The sequence below is a fragment of the Bipolaris maydis genome (genome assembly GCF_028858645.1).
Source record: "Bipolaris maydis strain C4 unplaced genomic scaffold PSV08scaffold_6, whole genome shotgun sequence".
Classification (NCBI taxonomy): Eukaryota; Fungi; Ascomycota; class Dothideomycetes; order Pleosporales; family Pleosporaceae; genus Bipolaris; species Bipolaris maydis.
Genome location: NW_027093862.1, coordinates 292,902 through 317,649, shown reverse-complemented (window position 1 = coordinate 317,649; position 24,748 = coordinate 292,902). Strand labels below are relative to the sequence as shown.

Sequence of the window (24,748 nt, the reverse complement as noted above, 5' to 3'; positions counted from 1 at the left end):
AGAGACTGTCGAGTGTTTCAGTAATCGGCTGTTTTGTGCATTGATTGTAATATTACTGCCCGCCTGGTCTTCTAGATATTAGTGCGCATGAAATGCAGGGCTAGTACTCGTGTCTTGAGGCTAAATCGCGGAATGATCCGATGAGATAGATGCTCCGTTGAAAGCCCGTGCACGGAGAATTGAGAACATCTGCGTTACTTTCTAAAACCAACACTGAACACTAACACGTTGTGTTTTGTTCAATGCAGCGCTAGATGCCTTATTCTTAAAATACGCACGTTCGAAATAAGCTATTTGTACGGACTGTTGTAAGACTAACTCTTGAAAGCGACTTCTAGAGGTATCTGGATCGTACTCGAAGAAGTCCATGTTGTAGAGTAAATAATTGGCTTTGGCAAGCCAAGTGTGCCTAATCCTTATTTCCGGCTTTCTCTGCACATATAGAGCGGTCAAGCATCCGAAAATGTGGGGGTGGCCTAAAATGTGGGGGGCCTTGAAAGTCGGCCCCCCCGAAACATAGGCGTCCTGAAATATGGGGACTATGCATACGAGTTCAAGAGTGGGTAGTGCAGGGAAGGTTTACATGATGTCTAGCGCAAGAAGTTCCACGAGACACGCGCTGGTTGCTTTGTTTAGATTAGCCCCTCGCAGTAGTATGCTCTCATGATTTCTCTCTTCGGTATTGCCAAGATAACTGTACAAAGAATGGATTGGATAAGGTTTGCCAGCAGTGACGAGAGAATGCCTAATCTTTTGTACCGGTCTTATACCATTGGATACATCGTCGTGTGTTGTCTCTCAAGTCTCAGACGTTGCGATTGGTTAATTTTGGCTACTATTGATTCGTATAGTAAGCTATCATGCAAAATCTTTAATATAGTAGATTTGCAGTTCCGTAGATTGGAAAAACTTTTAGAGAAGATGACATGTCTAAAATCGCAACCAAGCTGGCTGTAGAGTGCAAAGAGGCTGGCTCGAGGAGCTGTGCCGAGGACAGAGCCGGGTAATTACGAAAGTGACATCTGATAACAGAGGACCGTGCATGGCCAATCCAGATCAAAGAATATTTGCGATAGACAGGATGAAGAATACAGAAACTTGATTCCATAATGTTGAGACTGATCCAGCTTCTGGCTTCAATCATGTCAGACAAAATTTTGTCTACCTCACCATCCAGGGATTTGGTAAAAGAAAAAACGCTATTTTTTGACTGCCTTGACCAAAAACGTCGAGCATGTGTTCTTCCAACCCCGCTATATCATCCTCAGTCAATTGCCATTGCAAAGTCCCATCAGGTTGCGATGTACAGGCCTTGTCTAATTCAGTGGTGTTATAATAATGCATATATGTACAATTCTCGTGTTTTTGTATGTTAAACGAAGTTCTTTGCAGGGTGGTATTTCTTGCAATCCCAGCCTCACGTCTTGTCAATTTGCTGCGCATATCTGAAAGACGCACATTAGTATCTCAAACTGTTCGCTTTGAATCATGATCTATCAAGTAGATGTAAGTTCCCAACCAGCTTGATAAAAGTAATGGCCATAGAAAAATTAATGCTGATTCTTTTCAGCGAAATTCGTATCGGAACAGCCGAACTCTCCTGTGTTGCTCCGGACGATACTGTCCACTCTTGAAGTGAGGGACACCATTCCTCCCACGATGGTTAGCTTCTCACAAATGGAAACAGCTATGCGTGGGAATTTCTGCTAGGACTATACATGCAATATCTGCGTTCCCCCAATACTACCGCTCTCCTCGAAAAATGTCGTAGGCTTCCTACTTCGGTGCGACTGCCTGGTTGATTACCCTCTTCCGTGATCACTCTCAACTAGCGTTCTCTACTACAAGGTATAATACGGGTGTGGCTGGGTTAGTATGGACCGACGGTAGGGGTAGAATAGGGTTGCATCACCCGCAAATAGAACTACGGTAGAGACAGGGTTTCGTAAAAGCCTAACCCTACTGTACCTGTATCCGTTCACGAACTTGGCAGAGAGAAGGTGCTGCAACAGTTAGTACAGGGCCTAGCACCTTCTATCTAGAGGTGTACCAAGATCCCAAGCCCCAAATTTTCTTCGTGCATACCATTTCAACCCCGTTAATATAGGGCGGGCCTTTTTCCATTGGTCTGCTCGGGTTCTGAGCGAATGGAACTAGCTGTATTTAACCTAGTATGTTGGATACTTGGCAGCATTGGCAGGTTGTGATTGGCGCGCTAGCAAGTAGCCGTCCCGGTTCTGGAAGAGCCTGGTACTTGGGTAGGCCTTATTTTACCACTTTTCCATGGTGTAAATGAAGTGCCTGCATATGTAGACCACCTGCATTTGCGTATAGGCCACCCACTAGCCCCTCCATCCACAACATTGAGACCCTTGGTATTCGGTCGCATACCTTCTTTTGTGCATTGGCTTCGTAAAATTGATATATACACTGGTTCAAGGAATATTCAATATGGGGGCCGCGTCTGCAAATGTATTTTGCCCAGCCCGACAGCGTTTTTCCAACCCATAAATACCCAGAATAAGGAGCATTAAGCTAATTATAGCCACTATCTAAACCTCTCTAGATTGCTATCTAGGTCGCACGCCCAAGAGATATCGGTGCTTTAGCCGGTGATCCATTCTGATTAGCACAGAGGATGTTTACAACCTCAAGGGCATTGTTTCTGCAGGATGCAATTGCAGGCATGGTGTAGATTGAACTTCTCCATCAATACTATAGTATAGAGCTAAATTAAGGGTACGGAGTAGAACACTATATGTATCTGCGCCAAGTCTGCGATGCACTCATGCGCATCTACATTGGCTCACGACTGACCCTTGTACTCTGTAGACATCCGGACTTTCAATCTTTGCTGGCTTCAAAGATGCTTTCTTTGTTTTAAAAGAGCTTCTTATGTACTCATCTTGAATATTCATCAATATCTACAGCTCCCAATCTCACCTAGTTTCTCTTGCAATCAGGTACACTACAGCACCATGTGATCCTTCTCTTCTATTCCCCTGGCACTTTCTATGGCAACTACGGCCAGCGCCATGGCTCAGAAGAGTATGGCTGCTGGGCAGGCACTCTGAACCGAGCCGGAACTGACAGGGCTACATGTGTATCTCATGCGAGAATGATTGGGCCACAGGCTCATCGGTGTTGGACAGTTGAACGATTGGCTTGCGTAGTTCGGATACAATGAGAACGGAGTGTACATGATGCCTGCGAAAACTCTGGTAGAGCTGGAAATTACTGTGATTTTGAGCGTTCCCACCTGGACCGTATGTCGAAGGATGATGGATGATCGATGTGGCGCGTATGTCCCAGGATACATGATGGATTGGTGGTGGCTTCCTACCCATAGGGTTATTGTTCGGCAAGGCTTTCAGTGGCACTACAGTGTGCCGAGGAGACTTGAGGGCCTGTCCTTAGTGTTCAGAACATCATGTTGGGTCGGTTGCAACATTAAAGATGTAGCTACGCTTGAAAGTAGTGGTTGTGCTAGATCTAGTTAGTATAATGGTGTTGTAGCTTAGTAGATTTTTTGTCCTAATACGAGAATGATTATGATCGACATAAATGTACCTGCATGCGTATTTGAAGGGAACGGCAATGAATGTCTACCTCATGATATCCCACCTGCCTGTTCGCATGCATCTTCTCTTACCCACATGCATTCTTGAATCTAATCGGTGTTTTAAGCCTGCAGGAGGATTTCTATCGCTCGATTTACGAAGAAAACTAGCATCCAACAATGTCGTGATGGCAACCAGTGCCAGCTACTATATACCAAGGGTGGTCCAGGCACTAAAAAGATAATCTTTCTCTACGATATGATTTTTGAGTGGAGATTAAAGCTTACATAATTGGGGGCAGAACTGAGTCTGGAGATCGAAGAGATCGATACCGACATCAATTCTTTGGTTGATCGGGATTACAGTACGACATCGAAAATCTTCTGTCAGGGTGATTCCCAATGCATCTAGAAATAAGGGAGATATTCTTACTCTCCTTCTTCAAGACAAGTAACCTCAGTCCTACTCAGCTCAGCCTCCAAGAAAATCACAATGCCCAAGTTTGAACATAATTTCAAGGCCATGATTGGCTGATTGGCGCGGAGCCTACGAAACGAAGCTCAGAATTGACATGATAGGAGTATGGTTTACGTCAAGCGCACATATGCTGGTTATACTTTCAATTGGATTTGCAGGCAATACATCAAGGAACTAGAAATACACGCCAATTATGTGGGTAATTTATACAGCCAGCTACCTCAAAGATGATAACTACTTGAAAGACTCCCTAACCCAGCACCAACAAAGACTGAGAACTTGTGTCGCAAAGAGATCCCTGCTCAAGACGAAGAGAATCAAGATGAATACGATGACAGGATGAAAACGATATATTATCTCTTCCGTGGCTCGAACAAAGGAAAAAGCTTGTCATTACCAGCCCAGCAACAAATAATCTACGAAGCAACTCTGAAAACTGGATTGAACTCCAACATTACCCACGCCCGCTTGTGAAGGACCAGTTTACAGTCAAGGTACTTCCAGAGATGCAAGAACCGGATGAACAGGAGTATATCACAGCGCACCAACTACCCGATGCACACGATCGAAGTCGGTCATCGTGACTGGTGCCAGCATGTACGTTGCGGAGTTTTGTACGCCCTTCCATATCAACAAGTTACTGACAGCTAGAGTTTATTTGTGTAATCGTGCTCATGCAATCTGAAAATTTACACCTTTCAACGTAACCTAGGATTACAGCAAAGGAGCTATATAATGACTACGACAGTCGAGATTCTGCTTCGGTGAAGAAACCCATGTTTCCTTCTCCAGCAATGAACAAGTATCACTGAATATATCAAGAAATATAGTGCGAAAACTGAAATCATTCGCGAGAAGAACCTGGCAGAATGCAAGCATAGTAAAAACATCAGTGGAGGTGCATATTCTAACGCAACAGTAACGCAACCAAACCCATCGCCCTACCACGTCATCCACCCCCTTTAGCACCTCCACCCTTTATCTCCTTAACCAAATCACACTCCTCCCGCGAAATAGTATCTCAAACCCCCCCCCCCCCCCCCCCCCCCCCCACCACACCATCTCCTTTCCACCCGCACACCACTCAGCACCGCAGTCAACCAAAAGAAGAGCTATGGTAGTACTCATAAGCTGGGTTATCAAAATGTAAGCTCTGTACGAAAGCCTGGGGAAACCCGATTCCTTAGTCCCAGCAAGTCAAGACTCAAACTAGCGCGTGTATAATCTCCCCGACGCTGTATTTTTGTGGCGCGGAAAGTGAGAGGTGCAAGTGTCGGTCAGATATAGCGGCATTGGGGGAAGTCGGATGAGGAAGGAGAGTTGTGGAATGGAAAGGGGTAAGTTTTGGAGGCAAGAGGGGGTGCCGCATCTGATGGTGTTGAAAGAGGTCGGTTGGGTGGGATGGATGTTTGGGTTTGCGGTATTAGTAGGTGAAGGAGAGGGAGAAGGTATGGAGAGAATGGGGCATGGTTCTCTGCTTTCGAAGATTGTTAAGGCGTGGCTGCGGGTGTGATTTGGGAAGGGGAGGATGCGGGGTTTTATGCGGTGAATGCGGTTGCCGTGTGGTTAAGCCTTCTCTGTCTATGAGGCCGGAACCATCTTCATGGGATGGCATTTATAGGCTTAGTAGGGATAGAAGTAAATTCTATGGTTGCAGTGTGAAGGCAGAATGAAGCAGCATTAGTGTTTAAGAGACATGTGTCAACTACCAGGCTCCTATACTACTACCTACAACGTCAAAAGATGGAACGTGGGCAAAAAGATGGAGGTTTGGTGTTACATAGCCCTACCTCTGTCCAACCCAACCCAGCCTTACTTCAATTTTACCACCGCCCATTCGACCGCACCTATGCCCCATCATACCTCGTAGTAGTGGAGGATGTGGGGTATCTATTTACCAGCCTCAACCTTACAATGCTGCTTCAATGCACCGCGTGGCACTTATAGACTAGTGAACTTATTGTAGGAGATAAATCATTAGATACTATACTAAGATTTTGATGTCCTAAAACGGAAAATGGCCATGGGGTGTTACTATGGCTTGTAGCGGAAAAATCAATAAAAGTCGAGGTGGACAGGTTAGTAGCATGAATGTTAGCATCTCCACTTACTCAAGCGATCAACACAGCGAGCGAGATTGGGGCTTGATTCTCCAATTGGAGATTATAATTTCCATTATTTCCTTTTATTTCATTGGTCCTGCTTTCCTTTTCCTTATCTGTTCTCTACATTCTTGCATAATCTAAGCAACGATGCAGGACATCATGCCTGTTTATACAATTCCAATTTTTGGCGTCGCTGGGTGTATCTTGTTGGAGAAATGCAGGGGTGAGCTGTCTTCCATCATGTTTAATGGTTGGGCTGAGGCGTAGCGCGGGCACTGTCATGTTTCGTGTATGTAGCATGTTGCACGGCTTGCCGAGCGTGGCTCGTGGCAGGTGTGCGCCACTGCATGAAGTCCGCGCGCACGTGGGGATTTTCGGCGCCGCAACGATAGCCATGTGCGCAATCGCATATTTCATGGGTTTATTTTTAGGTGGCGTTGTGTTTGGACATGATGTGTGCGCTAAGGTTTGCCTTGAAGGACAAGCAAGGTAGTAAGCAATAGGTTGGGCGAGGGTGTTTGGCCGAGAGCAAACTGCTGGCCTTGGTTCTTACAGCTGCCAATTACTTCACACTTGACATTTCAAACAATGACAAGCTTGGCGCTGGTTTGTGCACAGGTTTCTTAGAAACATAGACTCCATCAAGCCAAGTGTGCATACACGCGGCGATGCGTTCTCTCTTAACAGACCTCTCGGCCTATTAAGGACGGAGGCGCTACTAGCTTTTGCGACGATGCCCTGAATGTCTCAATCTAGAAGACACTCTCTCAACCCGCCATGATTATGCGCCAACTGATACCATTGTCTTACCTGAATGGAAACACAATATCTGTCGTGGGCTGCTTGATCGCGATATCGCAATGATCAAAGTCCGATGCACAAAGTCCGGCAAGCACTACACGGTTAGGCTTACGCCCAGTCCGAACGCTAGACGTAAGATGTGGGAAACTAGTAATGGTAACGCGGCGCAGATTGGTAGTCAGAGCCTGTACATTGCACACGAGCACACTCAAGCCCTTGGGTTGTGTGTGCCCACGCAAGTATGGCCGAGCCGTTGTCTTTTGCGATAAAAAGGAGACGCGAATGCTCAGCTGGAAGCGGAGGCTGAAATGGGTCCAAGACATCCACGTTGCAATATTCGTCACCATTGGTTGCTTATCATCTGTGGAATGTGGCGGGAGATGTTTGGTGGCTTGTATATCGTCTCTTTATAATCTGGCTGCCGTCACATGAACGTGATATCAGGTCCATACCAGGTGCAAACGCAGCAACCACTATCCAGTGCTTGTTTCTTGTCTTTCATTTTTTTTTCTCACACCACAGCAATGTACATATCTCCTGCAATTCTCACTAGTAAATTCTTTGTTTGGTTATGTCTTTTGATCGTCGGGTCTCCGTTCATCCTTTGGTATCGTGGGTCAGCGAAAGATTTCTCGGTCCCAAACCTACGACCACCGTCGCGACCAGTCCCACAGTTTTTCGCTCATGGCGACTCGAAATGTCTACCAGAGGTGTCGCCTGAGTTCATGCAAGCAGCAACAGTCAAACGGGCAAAGTGTCGGAAATATTCACCGTTTGCCAGTGCCAGATCACGTATCGGAATTGTTACTGCGCATTTTGGTGAGGCCAAGGAGCACTACCAAATGGCGTTTCAAACACATTTGTTCCACTCTTTGGTCCACGGAACAGAAGTCAGGGTCATGTGCGACCCTATTGTCGACGACCTGTGGAACAAGCCAGCCTACATCTTGGACCTTCTCTTTCGCGAAATGATGAAGCCAGAGAAGGAACGTCTTGAATGGATCCAATGGGTGGACCGCGATACTCTCATTCTCGACCAATGCCGGCCCATCTCGAGCTTCCTTCCACGCGAGAAGGGACGCTACGGTTCGTGGTGGCGTCGTGATGACGAACAAAGAGAGGAGCAACAACCCCATGCAAATACGACACACTTACTCGTAACCGAAGACTGGAATGGTCTTAACAATGGGGTATTCCTCTTTCGCGTGAGCGGTTGGGCAATTGAGCTCTTCACCGCTATCCTGGCTTTCCGGCACTACAGGCCCGAAGTCGACCTCCCATTTAGCGAGCAATCCGCCATGGAGCAGGTTCTTCGTACAGAACAGTTTAGGGATCAAACAAGATATGTACCCCAGCATTGGTTTAATGCATACGAAGGGGGTGCAGCACAAATGTTTGAGGATCGAGAGGATGAGGAGGGGTTGAAGCAGTTCCAGGCCAGGAGAGGCGACTATTTGGTGCATTTTGCGGGGCACAGCAGGAAGGATCAAGCAATACGAGATTGGAAGAGCATGCTGGACCAGAGCGGAGACGTCTGGGAAGAGAATAGGGCTCAGAGAGACGTGTCACAAGAGATTGAGACCTTCTGGAAAGGTTTAGGGTACGGAGGGTAGGGCTGGGTCCATGCGTAGCAATGTTGTGCTTGACAGATAGCAAGAGAATTTTTGTAATTTCCAAACCATGTTTTTGTTAGTCAAGTGCACTAGCAGATGCATCAAGCACGAAGATGTTGATAGGTGGGCGATTTCTCCGTGGGCAGGAAGATGGCTCCAATTTGGTTTCAGGCACCGAAGTTTGTACACCTTCTGGAAGAATGGAAGGCCTGTGGTTGGGACCGATCTGCCCTCGCAGCTGCGCTACTGCAAGGCGTCAGGTACTGACAAAGGGCGATGCTTGGTCCTTCAAATGGCAATTGATCCGGTATCACGGCAGTCGCCTCTCAGGCGCAGGCCAAACCCGACTTGTGGCGAGCGTCGGGACAAGTACAGGAAAAAGGTAGCTTTACCGATAATGGATTGGAGGTGGTGTTAGCTTGGTGCATTGGAGGCCTAAGGGTTCTCGCTGCACACACTCAATGTCGAAAGCATGGGGAGTGTGCTGACGTCAGACATGTGAATGGTATAGTGCAGTCAAGGCCAGTGCAATCATGTGCAATCGGCCAGTGTCTTTTTCTTCGATTGTGTGCGGGAGCCGAGGATGCGGAGAGGATGAGAAGGAAATGTCACTGGCAGTGGGGTGTCCGCGGAGTACCATGTGGTAGACTTGTTTAGCGAGCAGCATGTGAGAGAATGAAGCGGGAGGGCGCAATATAAGTGGAACTGCGTTATTGCTATCTGATGGCGACACGAGTCGTGGGCGATGTTGAGCACGGAGTCGGTCGTGTGTTGGAGAGGGTGATTGGGGTAGCAGTGGACTGGCGCTCTGTTCATGCGATTTCACTAGCCCATACACAAAAGCTGTTCAGCTGGGTGGCGCCGCGCTAGTGCCGCTTACGGCCGCGGGCCGTCTTCTGGCGACAGATGGCAGTGCCGTCTGAACCGTGAACCTCCTCGTCACAGCTAGACGCCGTCGCCAAAGCTTCCCCCAACGTCGGCCGCCGAGTCAAGCATACACGCCACCAGATAAACACGGGGGTGGCATGGCTTCATCCCCATACATACCTACTACAAGTCCGCTTCTTCGACTGTTTTTGCACCCACCAGGGCCCTGCATTGCCTTTTCGAGGAACCACCGAGGCAGCGCCGCATGAACCACCGAAGAAGCACCACCATCATCACCACAGCATTGCGCCCTCGATTTTGCATTGCACTTTGCTCCTCGTCGACTATCTCGTTACTTTGTATTTAGGGCTAACCGCTCCCTCCGCCAGCACCCGTGCTCGAGACCTCGGTTTTGGGTCGAGGCTGTCAGGCAAGCGCCACTGTCGGTCCCATTGGTGCCAACGGTGAACATCCGCCTCGGACTCGGACCCCTCGTGCAGATCATCCCAAGCACACATCTCTACCGAATTTGGCCCTTGCAACTCGTTCGGTGCTTTAGCACATGGCTTTTTGGGTCCGGGGACGTCCATCTCTAAGCGATCCCTTGCCAACTGCATCCATCCATCCACCTCTTCGACTCAGGACACCGCACCCACTCCTCCAGACTTCGAAAGCGACAAGCCCACTCCGATACCCTACCCCAGAGCGACACTTCCCCAGGCAACTTCCGAGAGCACCCTCAAATCCATTTGCTGAACATCGCAGAGCATCCCATGTCCACGAGTAGCGCTGATTGCATGCTGAGCCCATATACAGGTCAAGAGATAGCGCACAGCTTGCTGACCTAGCCCTTGGTGCACCATCTACGGCTGACGTTCCCAACACCTCGTGGCGTCTTTCGCCACCCAATTCCTGATTTCACTTCAACCTCTACAGTATACATACCCTACATACCCACTCGTTCCCAGCGACCCAAGACGAGCGCCCAGAGCGATTTGCGCCGCGCGGCTAGCCCTACGCACTTCCCCGGCTCAGATTGCAGCGCCCGCGACAACCTCGGCGCTTTGGCGACGCCATCTCGCACCCCATGTCGCCATCCATTCTCCAGCCAGAGGCTGGAATATTCTATGGCATATGCTGGCTCGTTGTCATTGTCCGCCTGATTTCGCGAAGGTTACATCTTGGATCATGGAAGTCTTTGCAACTCGACGACTACCTGATTCTTGTTGCCATGGTTTGTCACCCGCGATTCTGAGCTGGGCCACTAGAGATGCTAAACTGCAACCAGGCTACGGATACGGTGCTCATCAGCATCATGCAACAGGTCGCCAAAACCAGCAGCAACCTGATACCACCTGGTGACGACATCTCGCAATATACTCAAGCCGAGATCAACACTCGTATTTATGGCTCCAAGCTGGTCTTGGTAGTAGAACAGATGCAGATCCTCACAATCTGGCTCATCAAGGCCTGTCTTCTCATCATGTACAACCGCATGACTCTGGTTTTACCGCAACACAAGATTGTCGTTGCCACTTCCATCTATGTTGCTGTGTCGTTTGTTATCATGGAGGTGTTGTACCTTGGTGTGTGGTGCAGGCCGTTCAACCAGTACTGGGCCGTTCCTCCAAGCTCAAGTAAGCGTATTGCAGACACTCGGTTGTATGGCGCTTATTATTGCAGAACAATGCTCAGCCGCAACGAACCACCTCATCACGAATGCCGTATTCAACATATCCAGCGATTTGATCATCATCAGCATACCCATGCCGCTTCTGTTCAAAGTGCGCTTGCCAAAGAAGAACAAAATCATCCTGGGCCTCATCTTTTGCATTGGAACTTTTACCATTGTCGCTGCTGCCCTCAACAAATACTACTCCTTCACACATCCTTTTGGAAATGAGTGGACAATCTGGTATTTGCGAGAGTCGTACACCGCCATTCTTTGTGCAAACCTTCCACTGACCTACCCACTCATCCAACGCGTCTTCGGTCTTCGCAACTGGAGCTCCAACACGTACGATTCCTCAAATGCTTACGGCCGTTCCACCACCCAACCACAGCCGTCCTCGATACGCCGTCCCGACGCGTCTTGGTCTGAACCAACACCACAAGAGATACCGAGAGGGTTCAGGGATGTGTTCCGCAAGACCGAGAGCCAAGAGGACATAAATGGAGGCTTGGGGAAGCAGAAAGAGGAACGCGACCCGGAGTTCATCACAAGTGCCATTGAGATGGAAGACGCGCAGTCGCATCGGGCGTCCAGTGTGAGCGGCCCTGGGAGCTGGCGGACCTCTCGCAGCATTGAGGACAGAAATAAGAGCCCGGAAATATTTCACCCTGTTTGAATGATGCCATGACCTTTATTAACCAAAATTAATTTTATTCACATTCTTTCCCTGCCAAGTTTTGCGTTGACTTCCATTCCAGCAGGGCCACGAACAAGCCAAGAACTCTAGACTTGTCTGGAGGGGTAGAGATCTTCTTGACCTGTTATGTAGTGGTCTCGTGTCGTCGTCATTGCGTCGTGCTTGTTCCTGGAGCACCGTGATGGACGTACCTGATGGGGAACCCTAGCCATCACGGTACACAGGTACTCACGCGATACAATCAGCTCGGAGAGCTCTTTAATAATCTATAGGGCCTCTCCATTAACAATATTTCTTATCATTAGATTTCTGGGAGCTTATAGGTCACAACACCATGCACATCCACGACGTTCTGATTGTCGGTGCTGGCCCAGCTGGTCTGGCGGCTGCAGCACGTCTCCGCGAACACACACCATCAGCGACTTTTACCGATGATGAACACCAGAGATACCATTGGATAAAGAAGCATGGCCGAAAGATGAATATCAAGAATTACCGGAGGAACAAGGACTCATTGCCAACGCCGCCTTCAACGCCATCTAATTCGGACTGTGGATGCGAGCATCAGGAATCGTCAGAAGAAGCAACGGACATGCTGGTTCTCGATGCTGATGGAGCAGACTGGATGTCCAAGTGGAAGCGACTGTTCAAAACATTCCACATCGACTACCTTCGCAGCCCAATGTTCTTCCACGTCGATCCCGCTGACCGAGACGGGCTGCTCGCATACACGTACGAACAAGAAAGGGACAAGGACATTATGGCTTTGCCTAATATTGCGGGCAAAGAAGTCAGCAAGCACAAGAAAAAGAAGAAGCTAAAGCAAGGCAGGTTTCTCGGTGGGACACCCGACGTGGACGAGAGAGATCGAAAAGACTATTTTACGCCAAAGACGGATCTGTTCCATGCCCACTGCAACGAGGTGGTGCGGCGGTATCGCCTTGGCAGCGATATGATCCGTCAAGAAAGCGTGACCGATATAGCATACGGAGAGATGGCAAAGTTCGCGGATGTTGAGCACGATAGCGTTCTATCGGATGATGGCTCGGAAGACGACCAGATGATATTCCGCGTGGCAACTGACAAAGGCGTCCGCTTCGCCCACGTAGTCATCCTCGCCATTGGCCCTGGGAACGCCCCATCGCTACCCCCTGTGCCCGGCCTACCCAGTGAACGCCCGCACGAAGGTTTCTCCCACGCCATGCAGATCAAGCAGTTCCCTGCGCCACACGTCGTCGCCAAGATCCAGGCTCGGCAAAACACCAGCCTGCTTATCATTGGAGGCGGCCTGACGAGCATTCAGCTAGCTGATCTCGCGCTCAAGCGAGGTGTAAATAAAGTTTGGATGCTGATGCGCGGACCGCTCAAGGTAAAGTATTTTGACATTGACCTGGACTGGGTCGGCAAATTCCGGAACTTCAACCAAGCTGCGTTTTGGACTGCGGATACAGACGAAGGTAGGCATCCGATGCCACATTGGATGAGAGCTGCAAGGCTAACATGGTCCTTTTTTTCTTTTTCCTAGAACGATGGGAAATGATCATGGTTGCCCGAAACGGCGGCAGCATGACACCCCGGTACCGCCGGATTCTCGACACGCACATTGGGAACGGTAAGATTGCTCTACATACGCACACAACGCTCGAATCGGTATCTTGGGACCCTTGTTGCAAGACTTGGTCGTGCGAGACGTCGTCGTCGTCGCAAGCTGGTCTCCCACCGGTTGACTACATTGTGTTTGCCACGGGCATCCAGTCAGATATCCGCACCATACCTTTTCTGCAGACGATCCAGAAACAGCATCCGATCAAGTACGTTGGCGGCTTGCCTTGTCTGACTGAGGATATGATGTGGAACAATGACGTACCGCTCTTTGTTACGGGCCGGCTTGCTGGACTGCGACTAGGGCCCGGAGCGCCGAATTTGGTTGGGGCCCGAATTGGCGCAGAGAGGATCGCGTGGAATGTGGGGGATGTGTTGAAGGGTTTGGATAGGTCGCGACGTGGTGTGGGCGACCAAGGCGATAGTGAGGATGGGAATGATGATATGAAGTCGTATGCTGCGGCTAGGGATAATCGGTTTAGTAGTTTAGTTGGGGTGGATGAGTGATGCATGGGCTTTGGTTGACCCCAGCCACACTCCAGCTCGAAAAGCGCTCTGTATGGATTGCATTCTGGGCTCGCAAACAAGAAGACATGGCATGTATTTGACGCTGAGTCATTCGGGTAACACTGATGCTTCTGGAAACCTCCCCAAAAGAGCAACCACTGTGATAGTCCAATTATCGCGCCTCGGGAAATATCGCTTTGGTATTGCCGCCACTGCGTCATCCGAGTCCCGACGATTCGGCTAAGGGCAAGGCCAATTGGTTGGCCGGATTTCCTTCCCTTGGCCTTGCACTTCTTCCTAACCCGCAACCCATCACCCGCGCATTCATCTAATTAGACAAGAAAACCAAGAAAACGCCCAAAAAACCCCTCCCCACTACACAAATGGTTTCCGGCGGCAATGCAAGTTTCCCCCCTAAATAAGTGCAACACGCGTCAGACAAGGCCGACCTAAGCTAACTTTGCTCGAAACCAGGACGACAATATACCAGCGGTAGTTTCGCTCGCAGCCGGTGGTGTTGCTGGCGGTGTGGAAGGCTTTCTCTCGGTAATAACACCCCCAACTGCGCTTAAACTCCGAAATGCCCCGTGACTTACATTGTCTGCTCTTGTAGTATCCGCTCGAATTCGCAAAGACAAGAGTGCAGCTGAGGGCTGAGAAGGGGGTGCCGACGCCCAGGAACCCGTTTTTGGTGATTACGCAGATATATCGGAACGAGGGTATCCGAGCGCTGTACAAGGGGTGTGGAGCGCTGGTGTTTGTAAGTGTTGTTGTCTCTCTTTTTTTTCCAACATTTTTGCATTGGAAACCATGCAAATTGCTGGTTCTTTTGAACCCCATGTCTTCATTCTATACACACGACAAGCCGTATTTCCGACTCCCAGGCACGCAACACCCTGCATACGTATTACCAAGACCAACATAACCCCAGGGCTCCGTCGGAAAAGATGGCGTCCGCTTCCTCTTCTTCGACCAAATAAAGGCATCCTTCGCCGACCCGGAAACCGGTAATCTTTCTCCCGTGCGCAACCTTCTCGCCGGCATGTCAGCCGGAGTCGTCGCATCTATAACCGCAGTGACACCAACGGAGCGCATCAAAACCGCCCTGATAGACGACGCCAGGACGGAAAAGCGGTTCCGCTCTGGTCTGCATGCTACTACGACTATCTGGAAAGAGCACGGAATTCTAGGTCTCTACCGCGGATTCGCCGGTACCACGCTCAAACAGGCATCCGCGACGGCATTCCGATTGGGAACATATAACATCCTCAAAGACTACGAGAAGAAACGAAATATCGAGCAAAACACTGCGGTAAACTTTGCAAACGGATCAGTAGCCGGTGTCGTGACCACGCTTTCCACACAGCCCTTTGACGTCATCAAGACGCGGTCGCAGAGCGCAAAAGGAACGAGCACCGCCGAAGCCGTCAAGAGCGTTTTACTCGACTATGGCATCCGCGGATTCTGGAAGGGTACGACAATGAGGCTGGGTCGAACAGTGTTTAGCGGTGGAATATTATTCACGAGCTACGAAGCTGCCGTCAAGATCATTCTGCCGTTGTATCCTGGCGCGAGACAGACCCAGGCCGTATAAATACCTACCACGTATCTAATCCACTTAGACCGAGACCAAAATAGAATCTATACCTTTGATAGCCTACACGTTCACAGGAAGCTACTATCCTAGCTTACGCCCTCCCATCATACTCATCAATAACACTCACAGGCTTCACAAACCTGCCGAGCGGCTTATACTCCAAATGCCCCAGCCCAAACGCCTTGGGTCCCCCAATCTCAATCCCCCTCTCGCTCGTCCACCGCTCACTCGCCGTAACCCCAATCACAGAAACAAGCAATCCATACCGGTACTCGGGCGTCCCAATCGCCTCGCCGTTCTGCGCATCAATCACGGCAATAAGATCCGGCACAATCGCCAGCACATCCTCATTCCGCTCCTCGCCCGTCGCGCGGTCCCCTTCCTCGGGCACGCGGAGCGCAGCAATATTCTCGTTCTTGAACGGAATCTTGATGCGTCCCGAGAAGTCCGGGGTGGTGCTTTGAATCACTACCTCGCCATAGACATGGCCCATGTGTAGTTTGCGACTGACGCCCACAATCTTGCCCTTGAACAGCACGCGCCCTGTTTCGGCGCCGCCAATGGCATCGATGATGCTCTCAGCAACGGTATCAATCCGATTCTCCTTTCGCGCCCGTGCGACTTCTCGGCCTATCCGCCACGAAAGCGAGACCGTGTGCTCGACGGCCCAGCGCCGTGTTTCCTCGCCGCTAACAGGCGCGTCGGCGGTGCCCACCGCACTCCCCATCTGGCTGAGGGCGGCGCGAATCACCTGCTCGACTTTGAGGTCGCTCGCTGCCGTGGGCATGTAGAGCGTGTTTCCGTTTCCGTCGGCGACGGCCACAGGGGCGAAGACGATGGGGCGCTCGCCGAAGACGACGGGCGTGGTTTGCCATTTGGTCGGGTACGCGCGGCCCATCCAATCGCCGTCGATGCATGGCACGTTCATGTTGGACGAGGCGCCCAGGACGAGGCCTTGGAGGCCGTTTGAGCCGCCGATTTCGAGTGGGATGATGTGCGTGGCCGCGTTGCCCGGGTTGAGGTCGCGGAGCGTGGTTTGGGCGTCCATCATTCTGGTGTTGTTTTTTTGCTGTTAGTTTTCCTTTTATTTTTGGTTTCTACTTGGTAATTGTTGAATTGGTGGGAGGGAATTGAAAAGTACTTACTCGTCTGCCGAGAGCTTTTCGATGCCGACGGTTGGACTGCCGGCGCCGCCTCCGCTGCCTACGAGAGCATCGTCGGATAGGTCGTCGGGGTTGACGACACGGACAGTGTGGCCTGATCGAAGTATTCCTCGGACTCGAAGCATGGTTGAGTAGGGGGATCCGCCGCCACCAGTACCTAGTATGTAGCATCCGATTGTGATCCATGCGAGATCTGTTTCTGAGATCCACCATTCGCGGTTCTTGACGTTGGGTTTGTATGTATCAATGTCGACTTCTGTCACAACATCGGCTTCGTCTGTATTTTCTTCAGTTGATGGCGCAGCAATGGCAGCGCCGGTGTCCTCCAGACTGGTTTTTGGCTCTTCTCCGTCTTTAGTCACGTCCAAGTCTGAAAAGTCGCCTGCACGGGAAAAGTCAAAGTCGCCAGCGGCCCGGACCATGAAGCGAGTCTTGTTAGCCACATACTGCAGGGGCAGATCTTCTACTTCCACAATTGCAACTGTATCCGCTGAGCCGCCTGCTTCGATCGTCTTTTGCTTGGCTTCAGCACATATCTCTTCCAGAAGCTCCTTTTGAGACTGCTTTTCAGTCGACTTGACAGTATCGATGACGGCACTGACGCGTGCCATTGCAGCGCCAATTGCATTGGCTACGCCCGACCATCGAGGCTTGATCACCCTGCTTGCGCCTTTGAGCTCATCAGGTGCGATGACTGCGCCGCCACCAACCAGAAGAACAGGAAGATCTTCCGGCGACGTCTTCATGGTATCAATAATACTCTCGAGCATGCGTTTCGTCTCCGTCTTAAACGCCTGTACATCCTCCTCGTGAAGCTTCCCTCGCACCTTATCCGGCTCACCAATAGCAACATCGGACGATGCCGCAACAATGTAATCAGTCGCCGTTGCAACACTACCTCCAAACACGAGTGCCTTTTCCGGCAACTTATAGCCCACAGATTCCGGCCCAACCTGCATTTTCCCCTCAACTCTCCGCACCAGACTGCCGCCGCCCAGCCCAATACTCTTAACATCGGGATACGAAAAGTTCATTCGCACGCCCGATAGCTCAGAGTATGCGGCTTGCTGTCTGGGGAAGCCGTTGGCAAGTAGCAAACCCACATCTGTAGTCGTGCCGCCAACGTCAACGACCATCATAGCTTCCCCCTTTTCTTGCTTTCCCATTAGAAACGCCGCTCCGCGCATGCTGTTTGTCGGGCCAGACGAAAAAGTGCGAATAGGCAACTGACTTGCTGCTTTGCCACTGAGTATCGTGCCATCGTTCTGCGTGATGAATACAGGGCAGTTGAGACCTAATTTCTTGACTGGCGTCTGGAACGACGTAATTGTTTTTCTCGCAAAACTCAGGATCGACGCATTCAGTATCGCGGCATTTTCGCGCTCCAGGAACCCAAGGTTGGCGACCGTCTTGCTGAGCACAATGTCGACGTCGTTGCCGAGTTCGCGTCTGATGATTTCTGAGGCGCGCTCTTCTTGCTTGTCGATTGTGTCGATGGGGCTGAAGACGCCGTTTACGACTATGCTTTTGATGCCTTTTTCTTTGACGATGCGGCATTGCTCGATGATTTCCTCCTCTTTGATGTCAGAGATGAGGCTGCCGTCGACTTCCAGTCCGCCTTTGAGGAGAGCGTAGTGTCCGAGGATGATGTTGCGGAGGGAGGCGGGCCAGTCAACACAGGGTGGTGCGTGCTTGCTGAATGGGCCGCAGAGACGGATTACAGCAACGCTGGAAAGGCGTGTGCGGTCTCGGGTCACGACTGCGTTTACAAAGTGCGTTGTTCCTATTGTCACGCTGGCTACGGATGCTGGATCCACGGACGCGGATTTGAACATTGTCGTGATGGCATTAGCGATTCCATGGCTAGGATCCGTTGTCGTTGGAGCTTTGTGCCTGAGGTCATTTGTGAGCTCTCATGTTATTTGACATAGAATGAGTTGGCTACCCTGACTCAGGTACGTATACTACGGTCAGTACATAAGGGTGGAATGCCAAGCTAGTTGTATCTATGAGCGTGACAAAGGAGGGGAAAATTACCAAGCAACAATACCGCGATTCTCATCATTCGACTTTGTAGGGTCAATGATGACTCCATCTGTATTCGTACTACAAAGTAACCGTCAGTTTTGCAATGCAGCTACATTCTCTGTCTTGCGGCGTAGCTCACCCGCCAACATCAACACCAATTCGCAGATTCTTCATCGCAGCCATGGTAAACTACACGACTCTTTTCTGGAGAAAAGCGGGAAAAATGAGAGGTTGCAAAAACCGCAAGGGATGCTGTCAAATCACTTCATTTCTGAAGTGACGCTGCTCCCATCTGATAAGATGCGGATTCGTGTTGGCGGGGCAGACCAACCCTGGCCACATAGCCCCGAAGTCGCACCTTGATTGTATTCGATTGCACAAAAGGTCGCCTTTCTGCCGTCCCACCCTCGTATATCTCCAATTCACCTCTCCACTCTCCAAACATCTCCAAATCGATACTGAATAAACTTAATTCTAGGTACTCGCCATCATTATACACGGCCAATCTCTGTCGCTGCTCTGCATCCAAACGGTCGTTTGCCAAAGTATCGTGTGTGCCCCTCCAACCCCACTTGCCGATCTTTTACTACTTATACATCGCTCGGATAAGAAGAACCCCTCCTTTCCCCCCGAATACCCATTGCTACGTGCACTCCGGAAGCGATTATCAACTTATCTCTGCTCCTACCTCCCCCAGTCATGCCTTTTCCTGGGAACAACGAACATGGATGCGATATTAAAATGGCTCGTGAGGATTTGGATACCCCCTGTACTATTGGTCACATTCTAAAGTGGTATCAGAATAGTCATGAATCGTGCAAGTGATCAATGCACAGTCGAGCTATCACTATTACAGACTTGCATACGCTTCCTTCTACGTATTATAACTGCGCATAACACACTCAACCAGCTGTCGGATCACGCAAATATCATATGATTCAAGAAAAAACAAGCTTTCCATTAGTCCACAAACCACACACTCTTGACACCCAGCCATTCCCATCCAATCGCGTCAATCGCCACGGTACCCGCCGCCCAACCTCCTCCATCTAGATAGTGCTTTCCCCCCATCCCCTCCCCCATCCCCGCTGCAGTATGTACGGGACGCCACTGCACAAGGGGCTCGGCGCCGAGCCCTCCCGGTCCCGCAAGATAAACACCCCATACCTTTGATTCTTGCTTTTGATAAAAGACATACGACTCAGCTGTCTCTCCTCAGCTGTCCCTCCTCAGCTCTGCCCTCTCCGCCTTTCCCTCCTCACACCTCCCCCCTCCCCCCTCTAGCCCTCTCTTCCCTAATTCACCCGTTCACCTTCATGTCCAACACCAAAACTGAATCAAAGTAAATTAAATCGAACGTGAAATTGAAAAAAAAAAGACCAACAAAGAAAGATGCCCCTAAAACACCGCATAACCTCCCTCCCCCAAGCCCTCCGCCTCAAAGGCAACGAAGCCAAACACGAACAAACAGACGCATGGAGCAACCGCGACTTGATCCCCTTACCCCCCGAGCGGCGAACATGGGGTTGGTTCAATTTCTTCGGCTTCTGGTCCATTGGATCGTTGAATCTGGCGAATTGGCAGACACCCAGCACCTTCTTAGGTATTTGATATTTTCCTATTGTCCTAGAGAGAGAGGAGAAGAAAAAAAGCCGCACGCCCCCAAATACATATTTCTTCCTCCCGCCCCCCACCGCCTTCGCTAGACACAATGCTCTTGATGAAGAAGAATAGTCAAAGAGAAAAAACATCAGGCCGCTGACGTGTGTTTATGAGTAACGAAAAGCCATGGGTCTCTCCGTCCCACAAGCCATGCTCATCATAGTCGTCAGTCGCATTCTCATTGCCGGTTTCTCGACGCTGATAGCGTGGATCGGACTAAAGTGGCATATTGGCTTCACGGTGCAGAACCGGTATAGCTGGGGGATGAGGGGCAGTTTTATACCGCTTTTGCAGCGCATCATGTTGAATTTTATTTGGAATGCGGTTCAGTGTAAGTTCCTCCGTCTCTCGCCCCCTCTCTCTTATCGATTTCCAGTTCCAATTGAACAGGAATCAGGAAGTTTGAAAGGGGAGTGAGTTTTTTTTTCTGTAGCGTTCAAGATTTTTTTAACTTGGGATCTTTGGTAACAGGTTGGAATGGCGGTCGTCTCGTCGCCGTTTGTTTGACGGCAATCTGGCCGTCGTATGCACGCATACCGAATACATTTAGTCCGAATTTCCCGACTACGACCGAGCAATTCGTTGGCTTTGTTGTTTTCTGGTTCCTTTCCACGCCGTTCCTATGGCTTCGACCGGAAAAATTCAAGATCCCGTTCCTCGTCGTTTGCACATGGTGCGGCGTCGGCATGCTGGCATGGATGATTTGGGCTCTAGCCACGGCAAAAGGCGTGGGCCCGTTGTGGAATTCTGGTCAAAATGTACCGGCAAACTCGGAATGGAATACCTCGTGGCTCATCATGGCGGGCATCAATCAGAGCATCGGCGGTTTGGCGGCAGGAATTACCAACGGAAGTGATTTCTCGCGGTATGCACGTAGAAGAAGGTCCTACCTTTGGGGTACTTTTGGCAGCTGCTTAGTCACTGGTGTGTTAGTCTCACTCATTGGCCTCGTTACTGCAGCTGCAGCACAAAAGATTTACGGCGAGGTATATTGGAACCCGCCGGATTTACTCATGCGCATCATGGACAATGGAAAAGGGTCGTCGAGATCCCGCGCAGGCGTCTTTTTCCTATCTGCTGGCTTCGCTTTCACCGCCATGTTTGAGAATATCTGCGGTAACACCGTTGCGGGCGGTATCGATCTTGCTGGTCTGTTTCCCCGATACATTAATATCCGGCGCGGCGCAATCATCACCTTTGTCGCTGCATGGATTGTTCAGCCTTGGCAACTGATCAATCGAGCAACCACTTTTATCGCGGTCTTGTCGTCGTTTTCGGTTTTCCTGGCTCCGATTATAGGCATCATGGCTTGCGACTACTATATCCTGAGAAAGAGAAGGATCCGCCTGACGCATTTGTATCGAACAGAAATGTCCGAGTACTACTTCACCAAGGGATTCAACTGGCGTGCCATACCGGCGTGGTTGTGCGGATGGGCTCCTACGATTGGAGGGCTAGTCGTGACGGTGAGGGGAGATGCGAGGCCACCACGGGCTTTGGTGGAACTTTACTACATGGCCTTCTTAATTGGTGAGTGACGTATTCTGCAATGATACAAAGAATAGTCACAATCGACTAACAATTGTCTAGGTTTCTTCATCAGCGGTGTTTTGTTCTATCTGCTAAACATCCTCTTCCCTGTTGCCGATATGGGCCAGATGGATCCCATTGATGTATACGGTACCTTTACCTTGGCTGAAGCAAGAAGAGTTGGTGTCACACCACTCGATGACAGCACAATAGTTGGAGAAGCGCTCGCGAAAGGATCGTCGGGTAACGATTATAACTTCAAGGGAAAGGACGTGGAAGTAGGTGTGACGAGTTGATTGATGGAATACACAACGCTCGTAGTTGTACTGGTTTCTGTGGCGGCCATAATTAGTCTCACTATCAAAGAGTCTGGAGTCCCACATGATGACGTACGCGCTTTGTCTCGACTTGGAATAAATTCTAGTGTTGCTGTACACTGGACCCTTGACTAGAGATTTCCTTTCCCTTGTTCCTGAACGGCCAATGCAGTTATCCTGTCATTTTCTGGACAAGATCCAGATTAGAATAGTGATTGGGTGCCGAAATTCAAAGCATACCATGATCGCTTCTGTTGAGTGGAAACAAGGGAGAGAAATGTAGCTCCGCCTTCCGTTTTCGTATACGGTAACATTTTTTCTGTATTCAAGTTGTTCCCTATAATGAGGAATAATGACTAGAGAAGAAAATAGGTTTAATCCATTCTCAGTAGGCGCAGTAAGCAGAAAGTCCCCAGTAATCCTAACGAAAGACGACATTAAGCAACCCAAAAGCCCACTGTGACCATCAAAAGTGACTACCGAACGAATTGGCGTCAGTAATGGAATTTTCTGGTACTAGAACACTGATTTTAGTCTTTCCAATAGTGTGAAGTGACGCGACAAGGTACAGAATGTGCCGTAGCAGGTGCAAGTTCGCTACGTCATCGATTCCGGTAGCGCCGAGCGAAAGAACAACTAGACTTGGTACCCCTTTTAAAAAGAGCCTCAAACCCAAGCAAGATAGAATAAGCTTCCTTCTCTTCACCGAAAAAAAAGTTTCGGAAAAGATTAATCCCTAATCATCTTCCCCCAAACCTACCATGGCACCAGGCGACAATCTCCCCGATTTCCTCACCAACACCCCTCTTGATCCTACCTTTGAAAAGGACATTCTGGACACGCACCTAATCTACGACTACGACGCGCAGGACAGCAATGGAAAGCCGGAGAGATGGCGGTATGAACTATGGTGCTTCTCATCTGACCGGGTAGTGTACGCTATCCACGGGGGACCCATGGCGGGCCGGATAAACTACCAACGAGCAACCTACCAATGCATACGTCCTGGGGAGCTCTGGCAAATCAATTGGCTTGAGGAGACAGGCACTGTGGTTTCTGCAGTGTACGACATCAAGGAGAAGACGATGACGACAATGATTGCATTTTCAGAGGGCCATTGGAAGAGGTCCAAGGAGGCGTTGGGCGACAAAAGGAACAAGGAAGATCTGGAGAGGTGGAGGGGGTTGGCGGCTGTGGGAAATCAGACGGCAAGGTTCATGTTGAGTGAACAGGGGCGCATAGTAGAGACATTCAAGGGGAAGGGAAAGTTGGTGCCGATTGAGGAGAGTGATGCGCTGTTTTAAGTCGCTCTGGCGGTACGTTAGGTGGTCGGCGATAAATTTTGTGAGTACGGGACGTGATGCTAGATTCTCATTTTGGTTAGATGAACGCAGCCGGGGTGCAGAGCACATATCCAAGGTGTGAATTTGGGGCACCCGAGGTCAGTCGGCGACTGCTGGTGTTGCGATGAAAAAATTTACGTATCCTGTGTTGCAGTGGGGAATGCAAGCTTGTATAGGGTGCTGTGTAGCACGGACGAGGTACCACGATGCAATGAAAGCGGTGAACCGTGTTGGGAGTGTTCGGCGACCATTTCGGGGACCAGTTTGCAGAGCAGAGGACAGGCGTGATACAACGACTGCATTAGACGGGTGGGAGGAGTGATGCCATGTATTGCGAGTGCGAGGTTGCTTGGTGGGCGCGGGACGTGGAGCCAGCCACGGTTGAATTGAGGCTAAAAGCAAACCTGAATCCGATAGTGTGGTCAAGCCCACGTCCCAACCGCATGGTTCTCGTCGCCGTCTCGATCGCATCGCGTTCCCGTGCGAAGCGCCAAGCAAACTCTGTGGATGCAGCCTTTGCACTCAGCGTCAATATATACATACATAGTATGGACTCTCCGCGAGCGGGCCGTGGAGAGATGGGCCGACGGGGCCCGGAGGGTGTTGGTGGTGGCTGTCTCTGACACGTATGTAGGGCCAAGGGGAAACAAGAGAAAGTGAGCCCGGCGTGCATGCTCAGTGCGAGTGCTGTAGCAGATACGTACGTACGTACGTAAGTACAAGTGTAGGTAGTAACGAGAAAGGGCAAGGCTAGCGAATGGTGTGTGCAAAGGACGCCATGATGTCGATCCGCCGCCCCACGGTCCGCCAGAGGCTACGAGGGAAAGCGAACTGGTGGTAGAGGGGCCTGGCTCTTATCTTGCATCCGTCGCGGGAGCCGAGCGCAACGGCGGTGCCGGACAGGGCCATGTGGGGTAGTGGGTGTGTAAGCGTGTCAGCTCTGGCGTGGCATGTCCTCAGCGCAGCGAGGCGCCAAGTGGTGTCAAGGCCATGGGCCTCACGGGATGCCAGCGTGTTCGGAGTCCGATGGGCGCTAGGCGGTGGGCGTTGGGGGGTGTTGGGGGTGTTGGGGGTGTTGTGGTGGTAGTGGTTGTGGTGATGGAGCGAGCTGGGGCGGCCGGTGAGAGAAAGCTGTCAGGGCGCAGGCAGAAGCGGCATGGCGGCATATGGCGGCATGGCGGCGGCATGGCAGCCCAAGGCAACGGCC

The 24,748-nt window shown here is 50.5% G+C and overlaps 7 protein-coding genes across 7 annotated transcripts; 6 read left to right on the top strand and 1 right to left on the bottom strand.

Annotated features, from left to right (window-relative positions):
- Positions 1-7,002: 7,002 nt before the first annotated feature.
- Positions 7,003-8,550, top strand: PSV08DRAFT_201090 (glycosyltransferase; the record flags this gene model as incomplete). Its single annotated transcript, XM_066092025.1, has 2 exons — positions 7,003-7,060; positions 7,571-8,550. Coding segments are annotated over 2 exons (1,038 nt in total), but the record flags the coding sequence as incomplete, so codon positions are not given.
- A 1,960-nt stretch (positions 8,551-10,510) lies between these two features.
- On the top strand, positions 10,511-11,771 carry PSV08DRAFT_178728 (uncharacterized protein; the record flags this gene model as incomplete). The annotated part of the gene is made up of 3 exons (XM_014219693.1): positions 10,511-10,657; positions 10,712-11,060; positions 11,107-11,771. 3 exons carry the CDS (start codon positions 10,511-10,513, stop codon positions 11,769-11,771), a joined length of 1,161 nt encoding a protein of 386 aa, XP_014075168.1.
- A 355-nt stretch (positions 11,772-12,126) lies between these two features.
- Positions 12,127-15,495, top strand: PSV08DRAFT_350763 (Mito-carr domain protein; the record flags this gene model as incomplete). The annotated part of the gene is made up of 5 exons (XM_066092837.1): positions 12,127-13,249; positions 13,318-13,655; positions 14,376-14,447; positions 14,515-14,661; positions 14,833-15,495. 5 exons carry the CDS (start codon positions 12,127-12,129, stop codon positions 15,493-15,495), a joined length of 2,343 nt encoding a protein of 780 aa, XP_065949183.1.
- A 47-nt stretch (positions 15,496-15,542) lies between these two features.
- Positions 15,543-18,953, bottom strand: PSV08DRAFT_389236 (uncharacterized protein). The gene is made up of 4 exons (XM_014219690.2): positions 18,829-18,953; positions 18,699-18,767; positions 16,644-18,554; positions 15,543-16,550 (listed from the first exon to the last, which is right to left on the bottom strand). The coding sequence occupies exons 1-4, from the start codon at positions 18,870-18,872 to the stop codon at positions 15,590-15,592; spliced, it is 2,985 nt and encodes a 994-aa protein (XP_014075165.1). The 5' UTR covers positions 18,873-18,953; the 3' UTR covers positions 15,543-15,589.
- Positions 18,954-20,081: 1,128 nt separating this feature from the next.
- PSV08DRAFT_350761 (uncharacterized protein) lies at positions 20,082-20,300 on the top strand (the record flags this gene model as incomplete). Its single annotated transcript, XM_014219689.1, has 1 exon — positions 20,082-20,300. One exon carries the CDS (start codon positions 20,082-20,084, stop codon positions 20,298-20,300), a length of 219 nt encoding a protein of 72 aa, XP_014075164.1.
- Positions 20,301-20,477: 177 nt separating this feature from the next.
- PSV08DRAFT_361622 (permease for cytosine/purines, uracil, thiamine, allantoin-domain-containing protein) lies at positions 20,478-22,177 on the top strand (the record flags this gene model as incomplete). Its single annotated transcript, XM_066093012.1, has 3 exons — positions 20,478-20,682; positions 20,823-21,881; positions 21,942-22,177. 3 exons carry the CDS (start codon positions 20,478-20,480, stop codon positions 22,175-22,177), a joined length of 1,500 nt encoding a protein of 499 aa, XP_065949182.1.
- Positions 22,178-22,886: 709 nt separating this feature from the next.
- Positions 22,887-23,581, top strand: PSV08DRAFT_292008 (Calycin-like protein). The gene has a single exon (XM_014219687.2). The coding sequence runs from the start codon at positions 22,960-22,962 to the stop codon at positions 23,500-23,502; it is 543 nt and encodes a 180-aa protein (XP_014075162.1). The 5' UTR covers positions 22,887-22,959; the 3' UTR covers positions 23,503-23,581.
- Positions 23,582-24,748: the final 1,167 nt, after the last annotated feature.